General features: G+C 40.2%; 1 protein-coding gene across 3 annotated transcripts in view; it reads left to right on the top strand.

The window, feature by feature from the left end:
* UPF2 (UPF2 regulator of nonsense mediated mRNA decay) overlaps positions 1 to 20,986 on the top strand; it is a 112,261-nt gene extending 91,275 nt beyond the window's left edge. For all 3 annotated transcript variants that reach the window (XM_045060864.1, XM_011283561.4, XM_019833926.3), the window contains exons 19-22: positions 1,642 to 1,809; positions 11,370 to 11,511; positions 12,913 to 13,033; positions 19,697 to 20,986. In XM_045060864.1, coding sequence (XP_044916799.1) covers positions 1,642 to 1,809; positions 11,370 to 11,511; positions 12,913 to 13,033; positions 19,697 to 19,706 — 441 coding nt within the window. In that variant the 3' untranslated portion in view covers positions 19,707 to 20,986. The remainder of the gene's footprint in view (positions 1 to 1,641; positions 1,810 to 11,369; positions 11,512 to 12,912; positions 13,034 to 19,696) is intronic.
* Positions 20,987 to 22,235: the final 1,249 nt, after the last annotated feature.

Raw genomic sequence — 22,235 nt, 5'->3', positions numbered from 1 at the left:
ACTAATTTTCACCCGAGTATATGAAGTTAAATATATAAAGATTTCATACTGTAATGGGGAAGTAGGTTTAGTAGAGAACCAATTATATAAATAAGAGGATATCCATATAATTAGCTCTGTATATACTCAACACAAAGATGCCCATTATATAGAATCAAAAAGAAGAAAAACATGTATATAGTGAAGAACAGTATGCATAGATGGAGCTTGTGTGTACATGTGTGTTACTAGTATTTTCAAGAAAAATGTGGAGAACACGCCCCATTGATACTGGTTGTTGTTCCTTGGAGCATGGTGAGGGAGGGGTTGGTATGGAGACACTGGCTGATGCATTTTTGTATTTAAATAATTTACAAAGAGAATATGTTCGTTTTATAATTAGAAAAAAAGTTAATTTACAAATAAAGATTGATCTAACATGATCCTTTGAAATTTTAAGTTAAAAAGTCTTTGTAAATCTTATGAATCTGGGAGAGCTTCAAGCAAATTCTACAAATTGGAACTTATAAACAATAAGACCTTACCCCTTTATTACCATTATATTTGATTTAGGTCTCTTGCAAATATGGAGCCTATATCAAAGGCCATTTAAATTGTGGTAAAGCATTTTCAAAACCTTCGTGGCCTGTTAGCATTACCTGCTTAGATTTGAAGAATTACATTCAGCTCTTTCCTCATTTGTGCTCCATTCAGCAAATACAGAAAATTATGTGCGGTTTCCAAAATGCACCATGCTGTTTCATGTCCTTGCTTTTGGACCTGTCCTCCCCTTCCTAAACTCCCTCTGTATCCCCCAGACTGCTCTGCTGCCATCTGCTTACAAGAAGTCTTATGAAGCCTTAAAGACATTCTCAGACGTCCCAGTTTTGTTTAGTCTTTTGTGAAGTTTCAGCATCCACCCACTCCTAGCCAGGCCTATATAGTCACTTCACCCCAAAACAGGTTATACATGACTTGGATGAATTGTAATTAATTTATTTCTCTATCCTAATTAACAGTTTTTGAGCTCTTTGAGGATAGGGACTGTCTTTTTAGTATTAGTATCTCAAGTAATAAGTAATAAGCCCAACGCACAAGTCTTCACTGAAGGTTTGTTTAAATAATTGACTAATAAATCCAGTGTCAATCTTGAAAACTTGTTATTAACAAACAAAGTTAATCTGAACAGTAATAGATTCCATTCATTCCTGAATATTAATTGAGCACCTGCAGTATTTAAAACACCACTAGGGTATTTAAAACACCAGGGAAAGGGTATTCAGTGCAGAACCCCGCCAGTCTGGTGGAGGATTGTCACAGAGAAGCAGACACTTGTGACACATGAGAAGTATGAAGGAAGATATGTGGTGTGAGTATGCACTTCAGGAGCATGCGGAGTCAGGAGAACCTACAGCATTGTGTCTTTGAGCTGCACCGGTAAACAGAGCCAGTCACTGGGGACTTGCACAGGTCTTCCCAGCCATACGTAAGAGGTGGGGGCAGAGGAGGGGCGCCTCTGTCTCAGCTGCCCGTCAGGTTACTTTGGCTCTAAGGATCGTTGTGTTTTAAGAAATAATGGCACTGAATGAATTGTTCAGTTTATGTTTACATATATCCCTGTGTATGTTAGAGTGTTTATATTTTTTCATTTCTATCTTTAAGCAACGAAGTGGCGAATCTGTTAAAGTGCACCAACTTGATGTTGCTATTCCTTTGCATCTCAAAAGCCAGCTGAGGAAAGGGCCACCACTCGGTGGTGGGGAGGGAGAGGCAGAGTCTGCAGACACTATGCCCTTTGTCATGTTAACAAGAAAAGGCAATAAACAACAGGTAAGAAACTGGCCTGTTTCACCACAGGTGATTGTTACTTATCAAGTGTAAGCAATAACTTTGTTTTATAGGTTGTAAGTTATGTTTTGCCTATAAGAGGAGAAGAGTTGGAAACATGTAAAGTATTCAGTGGTAGGGGCGCCTGGGTGGCTCAGTTGGTTAAGCATCCAACTTCATCTCAGGTCATGATCTCACGATTCATGAGTTCAAGCCCCGCGTTGGGCTCTGTGCCACAGTTTGGAGCCTGGAGCTGCTTCAGATTCTGTCTCCTTCTCTGTTCCTCCCCTGCTCGCTCGCTCTCTCTCTCTCTCTCTCTCTCTCTCTCTCTCTCTCAAAAATAAAGATTAAGGGGCGCCTGGGTGGCGCAGTCGGTTAAGCGTCTGACTTCAACCAGGTCACGATCTCGCGGTCCGTGAGTTCGAGCCCCGCGTCGGGCTCTGGGCTGATGGCTCAGAGCCTGGAGCCTGTTTCCAATTCTGTGTCTCCCTCTCTCTCTGCCCCTCCCGCTTTCATGCTCTGTCTCTCTCTGTCCCAAAAAAATAAATAAACGTTGAAAAAAAAAAAAAGATTAAAAATAAAGAAATAAAGTATTCAGTGTAGAAGTAATTTTATTTTTTATTATCTATAGAAGACACAGCTGACTTCTTTTGAGTGTATTTTTTTTCTAAAATTTTTTTTTTAACGTTTCTTCATTTTTGAGAGACAGAGAGAGACTGAGCGCAAACGGGTGGGGCAGAGAGAGAGGGAGACACAGAATCTGAAGCAGGATCCAGGCTCTGAGCTGTTAGCACAGAGCCTGATGCAGGGCTCAAACTCATGAACTGTGAGATCATGACCGGAGCCAAAGCCAGATTTAACTGACTGAGCCACCAGGCACCCCATTGAATGGATATGTTTTATTTATTTATTTATTTTTATTTATTCTTTAAAAGGAAAGGACATTTAAATTTTGAATTCATATGTATTTGTTAGAATATATAAATCCCTTGACTTTCAGGAGGAAGGTTTCTTTTTTTTTTTTTTTTTTCCCCCAACGTTTTTTATTTATTTTTGGGACAGAGAGAGACAGAGCATGAACGGGGGAGGGGCAGAGAGAGAGGGAGACACAGAATCGGAAACAGGCTCCAGGCTCCGAGCCATCAGCCCAAAGCCTGATGCGGGGCTCGAACTCACGGACCGCGAGATCGTGACCTGGCTGAAGTCGGACGCTTAACCGACTGCGCCACCCAGGCGCCCCCCCAGGCGCCCCCCAGGAGGAAGGTTTCATAAGTAAACTCAGGGTGGGAAAGGAAAGGAGGGTGATGACAGATACATCTCAAGAAGATGTTCGTGGTTAAGATTTTTCTTGAAAATCATTGTTTTTGACCCCTAATCCTTCTCAATTCTCCTTATACTGCTTCCTCCTTGTTTCCCATGTCTTACAGATGGCCGTCAAAATCATTTCCCTGACCGCTAAGCTGTTAGTTTAGGGATTCATACTTTGGTTCATACATTCATTCATCAAATATTATTGAGTATCTCGTATGTGCCAAATACTGTTCTAGGTGCTGAGGCTATGGTGATAAATAAGTCCCTGCCCTTGTGAGCTCACATCTTGCTAAGGTTGACAAATGTATTTGCAAGGAGTGAAAAATACTATGAAGAAAATAAAGCCCAACTCTCAGACTCAACTCTAGGATATATCACATATTACTAATTCTCTAAGTTTTTTCACATTTCAACATTTCTGAAATCAAGCTGCCTCTTAGCGTTTATAACTGGCAGCATTTTTTTCTGTTTTAGTGATGTGTGATATAATGGTGTATCTTACAATTAATGGACCGCCAGATTCTACGAAATATGGCAGCCACCACAACTTAGAGACGAGTTGAATGCCTGGCTTCCATATTCATTCACACAGTCACGTAACAGGTAATTGTTGTTCACTTGCTGTGTACCAGGCACTGCCCCGTGTGCAGAAAGTACAACTGTCACTAGAGTTCCTTCTCTCTCGGGAGCTTTCATTCTGGTGCTGGGAGGCAAACAGTGAAGAAATACGTAATGTCAGGTTGGGGGGAATGCTCAGAAGGAAAATAAAATAAAAAAGAGGCTAGAGAGAGATTGGAATGGGGGGTGCGGAGCCTGCTGTTCTGAATGGGACGATCTGCAGGTCCTCTAATGAGATGCCGTCTGTGATGGACAGGATAGTCTGTTCCCTCCGGCAACACAGCCTCCACGAGATGATGCCCAAATTAATTTTTATCTTTGCTTTTGTCAGGTAATTTCTTACATGCTCAGAGGATCAGAGTTGTGCGGGGTACATTATTTTGTTATACTGCAAGTAAATCTTGAGATATAAAAACTGTACACCAATTAGAATCCTGGAAGGGAGGACCAGAAAAGACTTTCCGTCGTGTTGTATGTGAAGTTAACCTTGGCTCAGGCTCAGAGCACTGCTGTGTCTTCAGACATGGCCTTCATGATTCCTTTCCAGCCGTAGCCTTTCCTCCATTGCGGCCTCTGGGGTTCTCAGGAGAGCTCTGCCCTCGCCCACCCTCAGGCCAGGGGTGAGCTCTGGCATGTCCTCAGTCCCGATCCTCCACTGAGTCCCTAGAAAAATAAGGGCGGGGTAGGGGGAGGGTTTGATCCAGACCCTAAACTGAGCTTTGCAAAACCGCGAGTTCATCATGGTTCCTAGGATTCTCCAAGCCCAGAGTTTCTGCTTTTCTTTTCTAGGGACTACATTGCTCTCTGAGCTTCACTTTTCTGTTTCAGTCATTACCTTTTAGATCTGCTTCATTCTCTCTTTTCTTTAAAACTTCTCAGCCCCTCCCTGACGCCATCACCAAATGTTCTTGGCATGAAAGAGAGGGGTTTTTCATTGTGAAGGGCCGTACCTGACAACCTCAGGTAGCTGTCCCTTGGTTACCATTTCTGTAGCGCTGCTGGACATTCGTATTGCTGGCATACTTCTCGAACCCTTTTTCTTATCTGAAAGGGGGCTTAGGAATATCTTTCTGTGAAGATCAAATCACACAAAGGAAATAATTTGTTTTCTTCATTTGTCCCTCCTTTTTGTGAGGCACATGTGAAAATTCATTTTAACTTTGTCAACTCGTATACCCCATTTGACCTTTTTAGAACATGTAGGCATAAATTAAACCACAGCCTACCTAAGAAACTCCTGAGCTTTGAAAAATAAATTCATTTCAGCAGTCCTAAATTCTGTCAAGCAAAGTAAGACTATGTGTTTATTTTGTAGAAGGAATATTTTTGCTTTAAAGTAGATAAATTATATACTGTAGAACCCAAATAACTATACAAAATGAAGAGTGGAAGTTCTTATTTCTTAAAATGTGAAAGTCTGTTTAATTTTTAAGGAAACGTTTTTATTGAACTTTATTAAAAAATATTAGCAAGCATGAAATGAGAGCTCAGAGTACTTGGTTTTTAAGTAAATTTTCAACTCATAAACTTTATTTGGAATTTTGGAAAATGTTCAGTTTCAGGAACATTATTTGAAGAAACATCACTGGTATTTTGTGGTCTGAAAAAGAAAGTTATTTTGTTCTGATTTTTTTATTTCTTTATTTAACTTTTGGGTGTTAGCCCTTCTGGTGCAACGGTTTTTCTAGAAATGTGAAATGTTTTGCCTTATAGGAATCTTTAATTTCTAAGTCAAAGATCTCTTTGTGTACCAGATTTGTGCTCAAAAATAACTTTCTTCTGTAGTCATTAGGAAAATAAAAATTTGCGCCAATTAAATGAGTAGTTAAAAACAAAGAGGATAATGCTATTCATAATTTCTTTCTTTCTAGATTTAAATATTTATGAAATAGAGTAATGAATTGAAATAAAATATTTTGATCATTAAAACAAGTTTTAATGTAATAGGAGCATTGTATTATGGTTTAAAGAGCTTTTTTTGATTGCTTTAAACAAATATACATTATATTATAGCTTAATACTTGTAAACAACCCATTTCTTTCCAGTATTTTAATATTTATAAGGAGTCATCATTTATTTTATATATTGTTTATCAATTGATACTTAAAGTAACTCGGGATTATGTGTGTATATATGCGTGTGTGTATTTCAGTTTCAGCTACAATTATGAAGTAGCTTTAAGATACAAAGTAAATCACCTCCATTCTATTTTTATATTCCAAGAAATCTCATTCGAGTGACTTTAGTCTTTTTGTCATTTAATTTGCCATAAAGTAGTGACTCTCTTTTAAAAATGTTTTAAAAGCTTTACGGGAAAGGCACTGGTGAAGTGGCATCAGAAAATTGGCCTCTTGTGCTCTCTGTATTTAATACTGTCTCTTTGGTCTTCTTTTTAAGTACATAATACTTGGAACACTTTTGTCTCAGGCCAGTTAGTCTTATAAATGAATAGAAACCTATATTTTTCACATTTTTGATTAAATCATTATGAAATTTCTTGCATGATGTTTTATGTTGTTTCATTAGTGTGGTAAATACCATCACCATTAATCTCGTCACTGAATTATGAAGGACAATTCAAATGTTATTATTAGGAACCCAGTAAGGGGAAAAAATGGCCACCCTGTTTTCTCTCTGAATATGTTAATGTAGTGACAGATCGAAGCATCTTAGAATTGCAGCTTGTGGTTTCATAGCGATCAAGAAAGTGTCTGCATGCTTTGCCTTTAGTGTTTTGTAAAACAGTAATATGTCACTCTTTCTACGTTTGCATGTATTTATACACATTTACAAACCAGTTTGTAAAGCCCCTGAGGAAAAACCAGCCAGCTGAATAAGTAAGAGCATTGTAATATTTGGAATCTGTAACTTATCTTGAGAGACTCAGATTTGTTGTCTCTCTTTACCCTTACCATCTCAAATAAGGCATCTTATTTGACACTAGGAACAGAATGACTTAAAATTTAGCTGTGATTCTTGAAGCCTAATAGGTATTTTGCATTTCACTGAGATAGTACTCAACATTGCCCATATTTCTTTACTTTAATAAAGATAATAAAGTAATTATGGTAATAACAGCTAAAATATATTGAATTCCTACTATGTTTCCAACATTGTTCTTTTATATGTTCTTTAAAATTGTTCTTTAAAATTATGTGTTAATTTATGTAGCTGTGTCTTTATTGATTTATACTGATGGGTTAAATTTTATTTAGAGTATTTGTCCCTCTGATGTCTATTTACTAACCAGATTTCACAGTTGTTGTGTTGAGGGAAGATTGGAAAATTGTGTCAAACCATCGTTTTGGAGATTATTCTCATAGTTGTGGTCTTTGTAGAATTTGACGTCTCTGTCTCTGCTGTCCTAGTAATTTGGCGTACTTCTGTGTACAGAGTCTGTTTTAGTTCAGCTTTTCTCTACCATTAGTTCTTTTAGCAGTGGATTTGGAAATGCGGGTGCAACAGGATGCTTTCCTCATGAATAGGGCTGAAAATAAAAAATTTCGTTATGAATTACTGTGACATCTTAGTAATTATGCTGCTTATTAGGAAGAGTACATATATTATGAAGTTTTTGTTTCACATTAGATACATGTTAAGAGTCTGGCAGAAAATTCACTTGGAGCTGAACTTTTCATTAAATTACTTTTTGTGTACCTTCCTGAGTTGTAAAACATAAATTAAAAGGTTTATTGGAGGGAACATGGCCATTTTATTTTCACTTTGTTTCTGTTGTTTTTGTTAGTGGACGTAAGAGACAATTGGGACAAGTCCCATCTGATAGAGACATTCCTGGTACAGACTACTGCACAGGCCCAAGGATAGTGTGCAGAAGCATTCACGGGTTTCACTTTCTACTTGGTGGTTGTCAGTCTCATTCTGCTAAGAAGGTGATTTTTTTAATTGAACTTGTGGTTTTATTTTGCTGCGATTTTAGTTTCAGAATGTCCAGTAAGTAATGAGGGCAACTGTTCTGAACTTTGTTATTTTGGCGCATTATTAACAGGTATTATTTATGGAGAACCTGGTGTGTGCCGGGCCCTGTACTGCACACTCAGAGGTAGTACGACCTCAAAGGTAGTGTGGAAATCCTCCTTGTATAGTTGAGAGAAAGAGCTGTGAACCCCATCTGTCCGACTACAGAAATCCGTGTTCTCTGCAGCCTTGCCTGGCAGGTGCTTATTTCATGAAAGCACTGACCGTAATGTGGAACTGAAAGGAAGTTTGGGGAAGAGGCAGAAAAAAAGATAGCACAGAATTCATAGTTGTGGATGAAGGGAAAAGCAGGACCATGATCAAACCATGGACAGTAGAATTTAGCAATTAACAGTCCACAACCTGCAGTTTTTAAAGGAGATGTGGTTGAGAGGATATGGAGATCCTTTTTTTTTTCTTTTTTCTTTTGGTGTGTAGTTGATGTGAGGAAGTAGTTTTTAAAAGGCTGCGTTCAGGGTCAGAAGAACAAAGGATAATCCCACTGCTTGTGGAGAGATTTGGGAGGAAAATAGCTGTTCACTTTCATTTTTATCAAGTGGTAAGATTTCAGGGCACCTGGGTGGCTCATTTGGTTAAGCACCAGACTCTTGATTTTGGCTCAGGTCATGATCTCACAGTTAATGAGTTTGAGCCCCACATCAGGCTCTGAGCTGACACCGTGGAGTCTGCTTCAGATTCTCTCTCTCTCTCTGCCCCTCCACTGCTCGCTCTCTCTCTCTCTCAAAAATAAACATTAAAAAAAAAAAAGAGAGAGAGAGAGCAAGGAAGATTTCAACCAGGAAGGGTAAGTTGAAAATTGGGTAAAATCAGATAGTGTCCAAAGGGATAACTTATCTACTTTAAATGAGTCCCAGTTTTTAGGCAAAAATAAATTACATACTCGAGGACTGAAAGAACTTCTGTGTGTAATTGTAGAGCAGTTGTCGTTAAATTTAGAAAGTTTTTCAGAATGAGGCAGTAGTCAAAAGATTCATAAATGAGCAAATGATTTCCTTTTTCAAAGAGCAAGGAAAAGTACATTCTGAAAACTATATAATCCAGGAACCTTGATGTCAACTTTCAGCATAATTCTAGATTGAATTTTAAAACAGATGATTTTAGGGGCGCCTGGGTGGCGCAGTCGGTTAAGCGTCCGACTTCAGCCAGGTCACAATCTCGCGGTCCGTGAGTTCGAGCCCCGCGTCGGGCTCTGGGCTGATGGCTCGGAGCCTGGAGCCTGTTTCTGATTCTGTGTCTCCCTCTCTCTCTGCCCCTCCCCCGTTCATGCTCTGTCTCTCTCTGTCCCAAAAATAAATAAAAAACGTTGAAAAAAAAAAAAAATAAAACAGATGATTTTAGTCGCTAGGAAAATGAAAATTAAAACCTAGGGTGAAAAATACCACTATATATACTCACCAGAATGGATAAAATTCATAGAGATAGATAGGTGGATAGATAGACCGACCGACGGACCATACCAAATGCTGGCAAGGGTGTGACACAACCGGAACTTTCATACACTTTTAGTGGAATATAAAATGGCATACCTACTTTGGAACACATTTTTATAGTTTCTTAAAAAGTAAAACACACCACGGGGTACCTGGCTGTCTCATTTGGCAGAGTGTGCAACTCTTGACCCTTGGGGTCATGAATTCGTGCCCCATGTTGGGTGTAGAGTTAATTTTTAAAAAATTAAAAAGTAAAACACACCAGGTATTCCCAGCTTTTCATTCCTAGCATTTCACATTTAAGAAAAATGCAAACATTTGTTAAATATATTTGTAATAACCCCAAATAGAAATCCCAAATGCTATCAACAAGTGAGTGGATAAACAAATTGTGGTGTATAAGACAAGGAAATGCAGCTCTACAATAAAAAGGAACAAACTTAATACATACAGCAGCATGAATGCATCTGAAAGTTGTTGTGCAAAGTAAAAGAACCTAGACAAAATAAAATGTGTGTTGTATGATTCAACTTACGCAAACTTTTAGAAAGTACAAGCTATTCAGTAGTGACAGAAATCAAGTTGGCAGTTGCCTGGGGGTGAGGTAGAGAAAGAGATGGGTTACAGAGGGACAAAAGGAGCCTTTGGAGGTAATGGACATGCTCATTACCTTGATTGCAGTGAGGTTTTCTTGATTGTATGTGTATGTGTGTTTTTTTTTTTCTTTAAAAGATGGTTTTGAGCTCATAAAATAGAACAGGATAGTTGCAGGGAGTCTGTACTCAACCACTCAGCACATTATGTCAGACTAAGCTCATCAGGGAGAACAAGTGAGGTCTGCTAGGCTGGTAGCCAAATGGACTACCATTTTTTTTTTTTATGTTTGTTTATATTTTTGAGAGAGAAAGCACGAGCAGGGGAGGGGCTGTGGGGGGCTGCAGACAGAGGGTCTGAAGTGGGCTCCATGTTGACAGCAGAGAGCCCGACGCGGGGCTCAAACTCATGACCTGAGCCAAACCGACTGAGCCACCCAGGCACCCTGCCAAATGGACTACCTTAAATACATTTTTATTTCGCTATATGAGACACTTAGTTATCTACTGTGGTAAAGATGAAATGTAGTTAGTTGGGTTTGTAGATGTTTTGTACCCACACTTAACTATTCTTCATCTTAGTGTATCTGGCCAACTGCGCGTAGTGTTCTGGGTATTACGTTTTAAGAGGAATATTGACTGACTGAAGAGCGTCATATAAAAGAGAATACCAGAAGAAGACATCTGAGATAATAACAAAGAATCAGATTGTCAAATCAGATTCAAATGAATCAGAATTTTTATACAGTGTTAAGCTTTACTAATAATTTCAAGGTTGCAAGCATCAAAAGGGCGTAGGTCGCATAGGTCAAGCAGAGAGAGGTCTGGGATCCTGAGCACAGCTACCTATGCCCTTTCTTTCCTCATGAGGCATGCTGTTGATCCAAAGTATTAGAGGAGGTCTCTTAACTGAGTTGTGCATGTTACACACAGCAGAGAGAATTCAGGTTGTGAAATGTTTCTGTCTTGTACTCAGATAGTTACATAGCTTACTCATCCATTTCCAGGGAACCATGGCCCTTAAATTCATAGATTTCTATCTAAGTTTGTTTACCTTGCACAATCCAAACCAGGGATATCCTGCTAAAAACAAAAGCATTTCACGGATAAGGACTCTCTCTCATAACAGAGAAATATGTCTCATAGGGCAGTTGCTTAACTCTTCCTCTGTTCTAACATTGCATTCTATCTTTAGAAATAAGGTCTGTCAATACTAAAGGTGGAATAGATTTGTTCTGTATTGTTCAGGAGGCCAAAACTGGTTCCAGAGGATAGAAATGAAAAGGATGCAAGTTACAGCTTGCTATATAAAAGCCTTTTTTGACAATGACCCATAAATAATAGGGTCTGTATGATGGAAATTGATACCCTGTTGCTAGATGTGTGCCTCCAAACATAGTGCAGGAAAAGAGAGGCTTCTCCTTTTCTTGAGGTTGATCTTGATGGTCTTCCATTTCCTAACCAACCCTATTGGGTTTGTCTCTAGTAGTTTAAGACTATTGTCTGTTTATGTTCTTAGATGATACTGTCTTTATTTAGATTTGTTTGAAATCTTTTTTTTCTTCTTTTGATTTTCTCAAGCCATTTGTAATTTCTTTTGTTATTTTTTCTCAGTTTAAGATCCTTAATGTACCCATGTCTTCCCAACTTGCTGCAAATCACTGGAACCAGCAACAGGCAGAACAAGAAGAGAGGATGAGAATGAAAAAGCTCACTCTAGATATCAATGAACGGCAAGAACAAGAAGATTATCAAGGTATACAGTCACTTATAGGACAGAAGTAGAAAATGTTTATGCCTCTTGGGCTTTTTAAATATAGAATATCAGAGTTCTCCCCTCCCCCTTTTCATGTCATCTTTGTAAATGTTTAGCCTGAGAAGTTGATTGTTTTTTATATTCCTTCCTATCTTCATTTTTCTCACTTACTTGCAAAATAACAATATAATTTTCATCATACCTTGCTAACTCCATTATTCAGTTAGATCCCATACTGTTAGAGCTATGTTTGCAGCTGAGATGAGGATCAGTTTTTAATTGCGCCATGTTGCCAGTCATCTGTGAGCAAATTAAATCAATACATAGTTATTATCTTATTTTGTCTTTTGGGAGTCCTGTCTCAAGGGCCCCGTGCTTCTTCAGATTTGAGAGTATACTCAAATTAAGATTCCAGTTTTGGGGCGTCTGGTGGCTCAGTCCGTTGAGCGTCCAACTTCGGCTCGGGTCATGGTCTCACAGCTCGTGAGTTTGAGCCCCGCGTCGGGCTCTGTGCTGACAGCTTGGAGCCTGGAGCCTGCTTCGGATTCTGTGTCTCCCTTCTCTCTCTGTCCCTAACCCACTTGCATTCTGTCTCTCTCTCAAAAATAAAATAAACATAAAAAAAAATTAAGATTCCAGTTTTATGCAGATAAACCGAACACTCTTGGATTAACTGGAACCTTATGTGCACAGAGTCCATGAGCATTTCATAAACCAGCCTCTTGGCATTTCTGTGACACCTAAATTTTAGAGTCATAATATGTCTGTTGATAAAGCACTGTACTGACACACTACTTTCTATGCAAGAGGTTGTTGCATAAAGAAATATTTGGTTTTCTGTCCTTGAGTCTGTCTTCTAGAATCTCTTCTGGTTGATACCCCACATTTTTAATAATAAGTAAGCTAGTACTCAGTGTAAAGGGCTTAACTGTGAGCTGGACACTGTCTTATGTACCACAGTTCTAGGAGATAAGTGCTTATTCTCATCCCCATTTGACATTTAGGGACATTTAGGGAAACTGAACTGGAAGACCCATGGCTAGTAAGTGGCAGAACCGGGATTCGTTCCAATAGTGTCTTGTCTGGCTCCAGACAATATGCTTGTAGCTATTGAATTAGACTGCTTTTCATACTGTTTTACAGCCACACAAGATACTTCCGTGGTGGCCAAATTGACAGGATGGGGGACATTGGATATTAAATGATATTAAAGAGCATGTCTCCTCTCTTGATGTGCTCTTTCAGAATTTCTTAATCATTGTAGACTGTGTAATGGTGATTTTTGTTTACTCCCCTACCTAACAACTAGTAAACGTGATCTCCCTAGGGTTTTATTTGCTTCATGGAGGGGAGTGCATTTACCAGAGTTAGCCACCTTTTCTGTTTTGCTCCTGCTTACAGAAATGCTGCAGTCTCTTGCCCAGCGCCCAGCCCCAGCAAACACCAATCGGGAGCGGCGGCCTCGTTACCAACATCCAAAGGGAGCACCTAATGCGGATCTAATCTTTAAGACTGGTGGGAGGTAGGACAGTCCGTCTCTCTTTCTTCTGTAGCTGTTTGTTTTTCATGATGTCCACATGAATAGATGTTCTGGATTACACCTAATGATAAAGGCCTGATTACTAGCAAAATAGAAAAGTCTTTGAGTTGTAAGTATTTGAGAAAAAAAACCTATTTATAGAATAATTACAGGGTTTTTTTCTTTTTTCTTTTCTTTTTTTAATTTCAGCCACCGTGATCTTGGCTTTCACCCTCTCTGTGTGGACTTCTTTGGATTTTTAAATTTTCTCTTTTGCATTCATAGAGATAACTAGTTATAGATGAATTTGAGAGAAATCACAGGCTTTTGTGTTAGAATTTCTCAGGTCAGTGTTAAGTAATCCATGTTTACAAAAACTCAACCTGTTTCCTAGACTTTCAAGCTTGCAGGTTGAGTTTGTTTTGAGGTATTTTGTTTGTTTGTTTTTAATTGTAAAATGTCCTCCTGGGATCTATGCCAGTTTTACTTTTTTTTTTTTTTAAAGTAGGCTCTGCGCTCAGCACAGAGCGCAATGGAGAGCTTGAACTCGTGAGCCTGGTATTTGAGTTGGATGCTTAACCAACTTAGCCATGCAAGTGTGCCCCCCAACCATGCTAGTTTTTCTTAAACTTGAGTTGCTTAAAGTGAAATAGTTAAAACTCTAGAAGGAATTTTACATAGATGTTTCCTAATAAGATCTTATTTGTCTTTTAAGGGAGAAAATTATTTAAAGTTTTTCTGAGATCTGATCTAAAGACCCATACCATCAACTCAGTTTTCTGTCTTGTGGTCGAGTTATGATCAAAGGTGTCATTGACTTTGCTGCTCTTACTGATCTCCTTCGGGGTATTAGTGTTTAGCTAAGGACGTACATCAGCCCCAAGACGTCACCTTGCTGTTAGGGGCGGGCAGGTTAGGTGTGGAAGGGATTGTGCTCTGAGTGGGAGCAGAAGAGTTCATTATTGTGTAGAGGCAATGCTGGGGAAATGGCACAGGTCTCTTTTACTTGCTCTGTGTTTGTTCCCAATAACATTTTTCTTTTTCTTTTTTAATTTTTTTTTTACATTTATTTATTTTTGAGAGACAGAGAGAAACAGAGCACAAGTAAGGGAGGGGCAGAGAGAGAAGGAGACACAGAATCCCATGCAGGCTCCAGGCTCTGAGCTGACAGCACAGAGCCTGATATGGGGCTCAAACTCACAAACCGCGAGATCATGACCTGAGCCGAAGTCGGGCGCTTAACCGACTGAGCCACCCAGGCACCCCTTCACATTTTTCTTTGAACTGTATGCTTGGACAGCTCTAATCAAATTGCTGGTTAGAATATTGGTTTCTCATGACAGTTTAGGGGTCTGTTTTTTAACATCTATGGAGTGTAATGTTTTTAGAAATCCAAGTTAGAACTGATGTACAAATCCATCTAATTAGGCATAATAAGATACTAGGTTATTTTTATTATCCAAGCTTCATTAAAGTCTTTTAATAAAATCTTTTATTAGTACTAAAATGTGGAAGCCAGCTATTTTAAGAGGCCATGCAAATTTTAGTTTTCAGCTTTTATATTTTCTTACATACCTTTAAATATATTTCAGTGTTCTTGATATACCCGTTTCTCTTCTTGTCTCATGATTGGCGAACAGAGCTATTAGAATATTTTATCTTGAGTGGCGCCTGGGTGGCTCAGTCGTTTTAGTGTCCAACTCTTGATTTCAGCTCAGGTCATGATCTCACAGGTCATAGGGTTGAGCCCGCGTTGGGCCCTGTGCTGACAACATGGAGCCTACTTGGGATTCTCTCTCCCTCTTCCTCTCCCCCTCTCTCTTTGCCCCTCTCCCACCCATACTCTCTTTCTCTCTCAAAAATAAATAAACTTTTAAAAAAGCAAAAAAAGAACTTTAAAAAGAGAAATATTTTATCTTGATGTTTTCCGTCAATTTCACCTGTTTATATTACAGCTTAACATCTCTGAACAGCATTATTTCTGTTAAAACCTAATCCCTTCTTGAGTCACATAATGCAAGTACAGTGTCTTTTCCTAATTTTTAAATGTTTGGGTAGATTTATAGAATCAGTAACTATGACATTTGGTACATAATGAGTATTTCCAGTATGATTTGCTCCCCTCAGCATCTGCCATGGGTTCAGTCCTCCTGCACTATGACAAATTAAAAAGTACGAAAAGATAAAGTCTTTACCCTCAAGTCTAGTGGGAAGACTAAGTATGGGTACTTGAAAGAGCTAATTCTGTCCAAGTCATACATTTATTTTAAAAAGCCATTGAGAGTTTATTAAGTCCCAGGCATTTCCTAAGCAGTTGGGGGAAAAATATGGGAAAACAGATGTGTGAACTTACATATGCTAAAAGATAAACATAAAGCTATACCTTTCTTAGTTTGCTGTCAGTTATTCAGTTGTTTTTCCTCATTCTCTTTAACTTTTTGTTTTTCCTTCCCTCCCTCCAGCCCCTAGTTAACCAAACTTGGAAGAATTGGCCCTGTTTGCTCTTTCTTCCTCCCCTCTCACTGGTGTGGCTGACTGCGGTCTTCTGCCCTCCCCCACTCCCAGCTGCCTCCCTGTGCTTCACTTCCGTCGCTTTCAGGCTGCCTCAGCAGTGCTTAGCATGTGGCCCCTCTTTATCTTGACATACGCTGTCTTCCCTGGACTTCTGTGGCTCTCGTGTCTTCTGGTCTTTCTCCTCCCTCCTTGACTCCTCCTCCTGTCTCCTGACTCCTCTATGGGCTTGCCTCTGCCTGGAGACGCTCTGTCCCTCTGGGTCCGTCCAAGCCCTCCTGTCCTACTCTTGTGCACTCTCCACAGGAGGCGTCCTTCCCTCCTGTGGCCCAGTTCCTTTTCAGAGCTCCCGGTCAGGTCTCACAGTTTAGAGTCTGATTGCATGTCCAGCTGTCTTCTAAACAACCGTCTAGAAGGTGTGTCCTTGCCCCTATGCCACTCTCCTCCTCTGTTCTCTGGCTCATCGAGTGGAGGCACTGCTGAGCCAGTTATCCAAACTGGAAATGTAGGTTTTGGTTTGGACTCTTCGCTCCCTCAGGTTCCATGTCTAGTTAATTGACAAATACTTTGATTCTACTACTGAGCGGTTCTCACCCTTGCCTGTTTGATTCTGTCTCTGCTGCTGAGACCCGAGATCAAGCCGCCATCACCTCTCATCGCATTGCTGCCCGCAGCTCCCACATCTGCTTCTCAGTCTCCAGTGTCAACCCTTCCAGTTCATTCTCTGTGCTGCCCCCACATTGTTCTTTCTAAAATGAAGTCTGTTGTCTGAGGAGGTGAACTCTTGTGCTTAAAATCCTCAGTGGCTCCTCATGGCTTGTAGCGTATAAAGTCCAAACTCCTCAACTTGGTTACCATGGCCCTGCATGGTGAGGGTGTACTTACCTTATTGGCTTTATCTTTTCTCTTCCTTCCTCTACTCCCAGCCAAGCTGGCCTTTCTGTCTTTCTGGTTAGGTTCTTTTTTCACCTCCCTTGTTTGGAACTTTTTCACGCTTTCCTCTGGATATCTCCTGTTCTTCCTTCAGGTCTTACCTTGATATTCTCAGATCTGACGTAGGTTGGTACATATATGCTGCCTTTGCTCGCTGTATTTCTACAGACCTTATCCTGTGTAATCGCCTGCCAGCTTTTCTTTATCCCCTGTGAGACTGAGAACTGAGGCAGAAATGAAGCCGCGTCTTGTTTTCTACTGTGGCTCTTGTGTCACTCTTGTGCCCGCCATACGGTAGATGTTCAGTTAATATTTGTTAAGTGGACAAAGGGACTTTTAAAAATCTGTATTTGGTCATTTAATAAACTTTTTCCCTAAGCTCTGTTCCCTAGAAGCTCTTTTTTCCTCATTTCCTGATTTTGTGAAAGTCCCATTTCTTGAGCTACCATCTCTTCCTGTCTTAAATCTCTTCTTAAAATAATAACTCAAAAAAATGCTGACTTGTTCATCATTCTTAAAAATGGCTCTTTGTAAAGTTTTAAGGTACTTTTCAAAGCCAGTGCTCTCGAAATAGAGGTGTGAGTGAACCTGGTAGAGGAACAAGCAGTCACGTAAACAGGAGTTTTTGAGCACCAAGTGTTCTTGGCCATTTTTTTAAACTTAAGTTTTAAGTGAAGAAATGTAGTGATTTGAAAGAACATAACTGGTGGGGTGGAGTTTCCTGGTGGTTTGGCACCTCTTTATTTTTTTTCTATTTTAATGCCGGGCCAGACAGTGGAAAGATGTGTATCTAGAGCAGTGGTTCATCCGATCCCTTAGGGAGAAAATACCGCGAGGTGAGTTCCTAAACAGAGGAGGGAAGAGAAAGTGTTGAGAAAGGTCTGAGAAAGTGTTTTCAATTTCACTTTTAACTTGGCTACAGCTTATTTTAAAAATTAGTTACTAACACTGTTCATGTTCTATGGCAAATGAGGGGAAATTCATTTGGAAACTGTTTATTAAAGCAGTTAAAGTTCCTTACCCAGGGATTTTGATAGGTTCCCAGACATGAAATATAATGATTTAAAATTTTTCTAATCACAAGGTGGTCCTTAAAATAGGCTGTACATTAAAATAGTGGCCGTTCTCACTGGGCAGTGATGCCCTAATAAAGTACAGGCCTTTGTTTATAATGTGTTAAAATGGCAATAGCACTCTAAATAAAACAATTAACCAGTGTAGAACAAGGTTGTTTTCCACTCTGCTGGTGTTGAAAAAACTGAAACTTCACATCTCTGGCAAGTGTTAGTGCTGATATGGTTGATATGCTAAAATTCAAATGAATTAAACCAGTGCTCCTTAAACTTTATTTTTATTTTTTATTTCAGTTACTTAGGTAACCTCTATACCCCATGTGGGGCTCGAACTCAAGACCCCAAGATCAGGAGTTACACACTCCTCCGACTAAGCCAGCCAGGCACCCCTTCTTAAACTTCAAAATATGTATTTTAATCATCGTGACTCTTACTAAGCTGCTGGTTCTAACTCGTTTCTAACAACATCTCCCAGGTGATGTCAAAGCTGCTAGAATGCAGATCACACTCTGAGTACCAAGTGTGATTTATACTATCAGACTTTTCTTTAAACCCATCATAAGTAGATGCGCATTTTTTGTTAGGTATTTTCTTTATGTCCTTATTATAAAGTTAAGTAATTGATACTTTTGTTGTAAAGCAGGGTCCCTTGTAGAATAAGCACATAATCCAAAGCGAATATTTTAGGTACTTTCTGAGCTCTTACATTTTTTAAGTCTCTCAAAATTATTGTTTTGCCTATAAAGCAGTCAAATAATATTCTGCACTATATACAGGGATATATTTGTCTTATCAAAGACTGGACATTTTTCCCCCTATCATTTACTATATTTATTTAAAATACTCCATTTTAGGGGTGCCTCGGTGGCTCAGTCGGTTGGGCATCTCACTCTTCATTTTGGCTCAGGTCATGATCTCATGGTTTGTAGGTTCTAGCCCCGTGTCAGGCTCTGTACTGACAGGGTGGAGTCCACTTGGGATTCTCTCTCTCCCTCTCTCTCTCTTTTTGCCCTTCCCCCATTCCCTCTCTCTGCTGCTCCTTCATGTGCAAAGTAAATAAACTTTAAAACACTCCATTTTAGAACATTGCTTTGTCTTGACTTCAGGAAAGAGACGTTTCTTTCTCTCAGGGAATACTTGTGTTCTTGACCATCTTCCATTCAGTTCAGTCCCGTTTTAGATACGTCCAGCCAAAGATAACACTTTTCCATACTCACATCTTACTCTTTGAAATCAGTTTCTCGCTAATGTAACTTGCCTTGTGAGAAGCAAGCTGTGTGTTTGCTAGTGCTGCCATAAGAAGTACCACCGCTGGGTGACTGTAATGGTAGAACTAATGTCTCAGTCTGGAGGCGTCTGCAGGGCTGCTTCCTCCTGAGGGCTGGGAGGGACCGTCTGTTCCGGGGCCCTCCGTCAGCTTCTGGTGGTTTGCCCCAGTCTTGGCATGCCTTGGCTTTCGTTTGTCGATCCAACACCTCCCATCTTCACCTGGCGTTCTCCCTGTCCGTGTGTCTGTGTCCACTTCCTCCTCTTTAGGACACACACTGGATTGGGGGCCCGTCCTACTCCAGTGTGGCCTCATCTTTACTAACTCCCTCTGTACTGACCATTCCAAATAAGGTCGTATCCTGAGGTACTGGTGGTAGACTTCAACATGTGATTTTGTACACATTGTACAAACCATTGTACAAACCCTAAACACTCAGCACCTTAGAAAGTAGTTACCGGAACATTCCAAGACCACCTATCTGATCACCATCAGCCTTGCTCTTTTTAGTGCCTGCCCTTCTGTTCCTGTTGTTTTTTAGTCCAGTAGGAGTTTATGTGCTTTTTTTTTTTAAGTTGCATTTATTTTGAGAGAGAGAGTGTGTGAGCACGAGCAGGGGGGAGGGGCAGAGAGAGAATCCCAAGCAGTCGCCACGCTCAGCGAGGAGCCCGACGCCAGGCTCGATCTCACAACCTGCAATTAATACGTGAGCCAAAATCAAGAGTTTGTCACTCAACCAACTGAGCCACCCAGGCACCCCTTGTGTGCTGTTTAAGAAGCACTGATTTGCCTGGGAGACGGTGGTCTTTAGGGCACCTTTTCTTGCCGCAAGTTTGCCCTCAGTACTAGTTCTCTTTAACGTTGCCCTATTTGTACCTCCAGGAGACGTTGATCCAGCAGCACGTGTCATTTCATTAGGTCCTGTATCTGATGTTGTGGATAGTGGAGTCCTCCAGCAATTGAATGAGAGCAGTGGACACATCTCAGCATGTCGGTCTAGAGAGTTGCGAATCTAAACCTGGGACAGGCTGGGGCCGTGAGGCGGGAACAGCAGCCTCTGCCAACACCGGAACAAGCCGACGCTTCCAGATAAGGCGGAAAGGCCTTTTGCAATGGAAATCACGTGAGGGTTAATCTTCTCTTGAGAATAGCAGTCAAGAAATGAGATGGTTAACTTGACTACTGAGCAGTTACACCAAGAAGAGCGTCAGTGAGATGACTGAGCCAGAGAAGAAACGGTTGTGATGGTAATGGTATGGGGGAAATGAACTTGAGTTTTAAATTTGATTTGAGTTACAGTGTCTCTGAATTGAACATCCCATGTTGGAAGAAGATACATTTGGGGGCTCCAGGACTACAGTAGAAAAGTATAGAGCAAGCAGTAAAATCTTCTAGTAAAAACTTACATGCAGGACAACAAAATGATGAAAGATATCCAAATACCAGATAATCCACCAGGAAGGCTTTTGTTTAGGAATTTGTTTCAAGAGGAACAAGGGATGAGGGAGAAAAATCAGTTTTATCCATCAGAGTCAGTAATACAAAATTGCCTATTAGGGTAAAAGAAAAATGTGAAGACTTAGTATACAAAGAGCATGAGTTCAGATGGCTTAGGGGAGTCTGACACCAGCCCAAGAAGGGAGAGTTGAGCCCATTGTAAGTATCATTGAAAACAGACAGCGTGCCGGTCAGCATGTCACAGAAAATGGACGAAGGACAACAAGAAGGGGATCAGAAGATTTTGTTGACCTTCATGGGTTTACAGCCTTTGTCTCTAAACAAAGTATGGAAACAGTAGAGCTTTTATTTCGCGTTTGTTTTTGTTTTGTTGTTTTTGTTTTGTTTTGTTTTCCCCCCCACTAAATAGAAATGAGGGTTCTTAGTCTGTTTCTGGCAATCTGTTAATTTATTAGGATAGTTGTCTTTCGTTTGCTTTCCGATAGGCATAGTAAATTTAGTTAAAGAGCACATCTGTATGCTACAACTTGATTACATCTTTTTTTCCTAGCTATTTTGCATTTTTTCTTTTACCATGTTTCAGTTTCTGCATGTAGAATTAAATAAGAAACAAAACTTGTAAAGTTGTAACATTTCACATGGAAATGCTGCCCGATCTTCACCAGCTTCAGAAATCTGACCTTTGCCGATGCTGCAATAAAGTGTTGTCATTTAGATTTGGCGTGGTCGCGCTTTATTTGGCTTGGGTTTTGAAGATTTATTAATGGGTAGATCCTCCGCGTCCTTCTGGAACAGTTTCAGAGTCGCTTTCTTTGGCCAGGCCGCGCTGGTGCTGCTCTCCCTGCAGCATCGTGTGTTTGCATGGTTTTCCCGGGTGCCTGAGTCAGCTCACCTTCGGGTCAGTACAAAAGGGAGCCTGTGAATAGAATTAAGCATTTTTAGAATAGGCTTGAAGCTGGTTAGGATGGAAAAGGTGGTGACACAGCCTGGCCCAGCGTGAGGCAGCGTTTATGATTTTACCCGTGTGCGCGCAGTAGCATTGACAGAGCCTCTGAGCAACTCAGAAAGGAATCACAAGAACTATTGTTTTCAGTTTCTTTCCAGGTGTTCATTTCAAGGCTGCCTTAGGCAATCCACAATCTGAGAGTCAGTAGAATTTGAAAAGAAATAAACTTTTAATTAAAAAAAAAAAAGTTTCAAAACTCCATTCTGTTAACCCATTTTTCCAACCCTCATTGCCATTTTTGTCATTGTTCTATATGCCATCACCTGTGATTCTGTGTCAGGGGAAAATGGCTTACAAGTTTTATTATTTTTCTATTCTTTCTAAGTTTGAAATTACTAGAGGGAGCCAAGGGTAATTCTAATGTATATCATACACAAGGCAGAGAATGTCCAAAAATCAGCTGCAATAATTCACCTTCGATCTTTGATCTAGTGAGACTAAGGTCACTAGTAGTTGTAATGTGGTTTGGGAACCGTAAAGAAAGTGGACCAGATAGGATGGTGTGCAGCACTGGTACTTGATTGCAACAAAGGCTGATTAGTGGTGACCAAAAGATCAGTGATATGTAAGATAGGTTCTGTGTTAACCAAGAAGCTTGCTAGATAGATAGATAGATAGATAGATAGATAGATAGATAGATAGATAGATGGAAAGCCTCCTGAATTTTGGGAAACATTCTGATTCTCATAACTTTGTCAGCCTTTTGGGCCTTTTCCCTCCTATGATCCACCAAAGGTAGACAGATGCTAATGAATCAGATGTCAGACTTCGATCCTTTGATTCCTTTTTGTGGACTCATGAGCCAAAAAAGGCTCTGGGCAGCCTAAAGGTTCTTTCCAGGTGAGTCCCTGTACTTTCCTGTGAGTCGCCCACACCTTACATGCTCTGGCTCTCCCTGTAGTCATTACAAACATGAGCCATGTAAACCCAACGGCCAGACAGAAGGAAGGGGCACAG

This window comes from Felis catus, chromosome B4 (assembly GCF_018350175.1).
Source record: "Felis catus isolate Fca126 chromosome B4, F.catus_Fca126_mat1.0, whole genome shotgun sequence".
In the NCBI taxonomy this organism is placed as follows: domain Eukaryota; kingdom Metazoa; phylum Chordata; class Mammalia; order Carnivora; family Felidae; genus Felis; species Felis catus.
The sequence above is the reverse complement of the archived record's forward strand: the minus strand, read 5'-3'. Positions and strand labels throughout refer to the sequence as shown.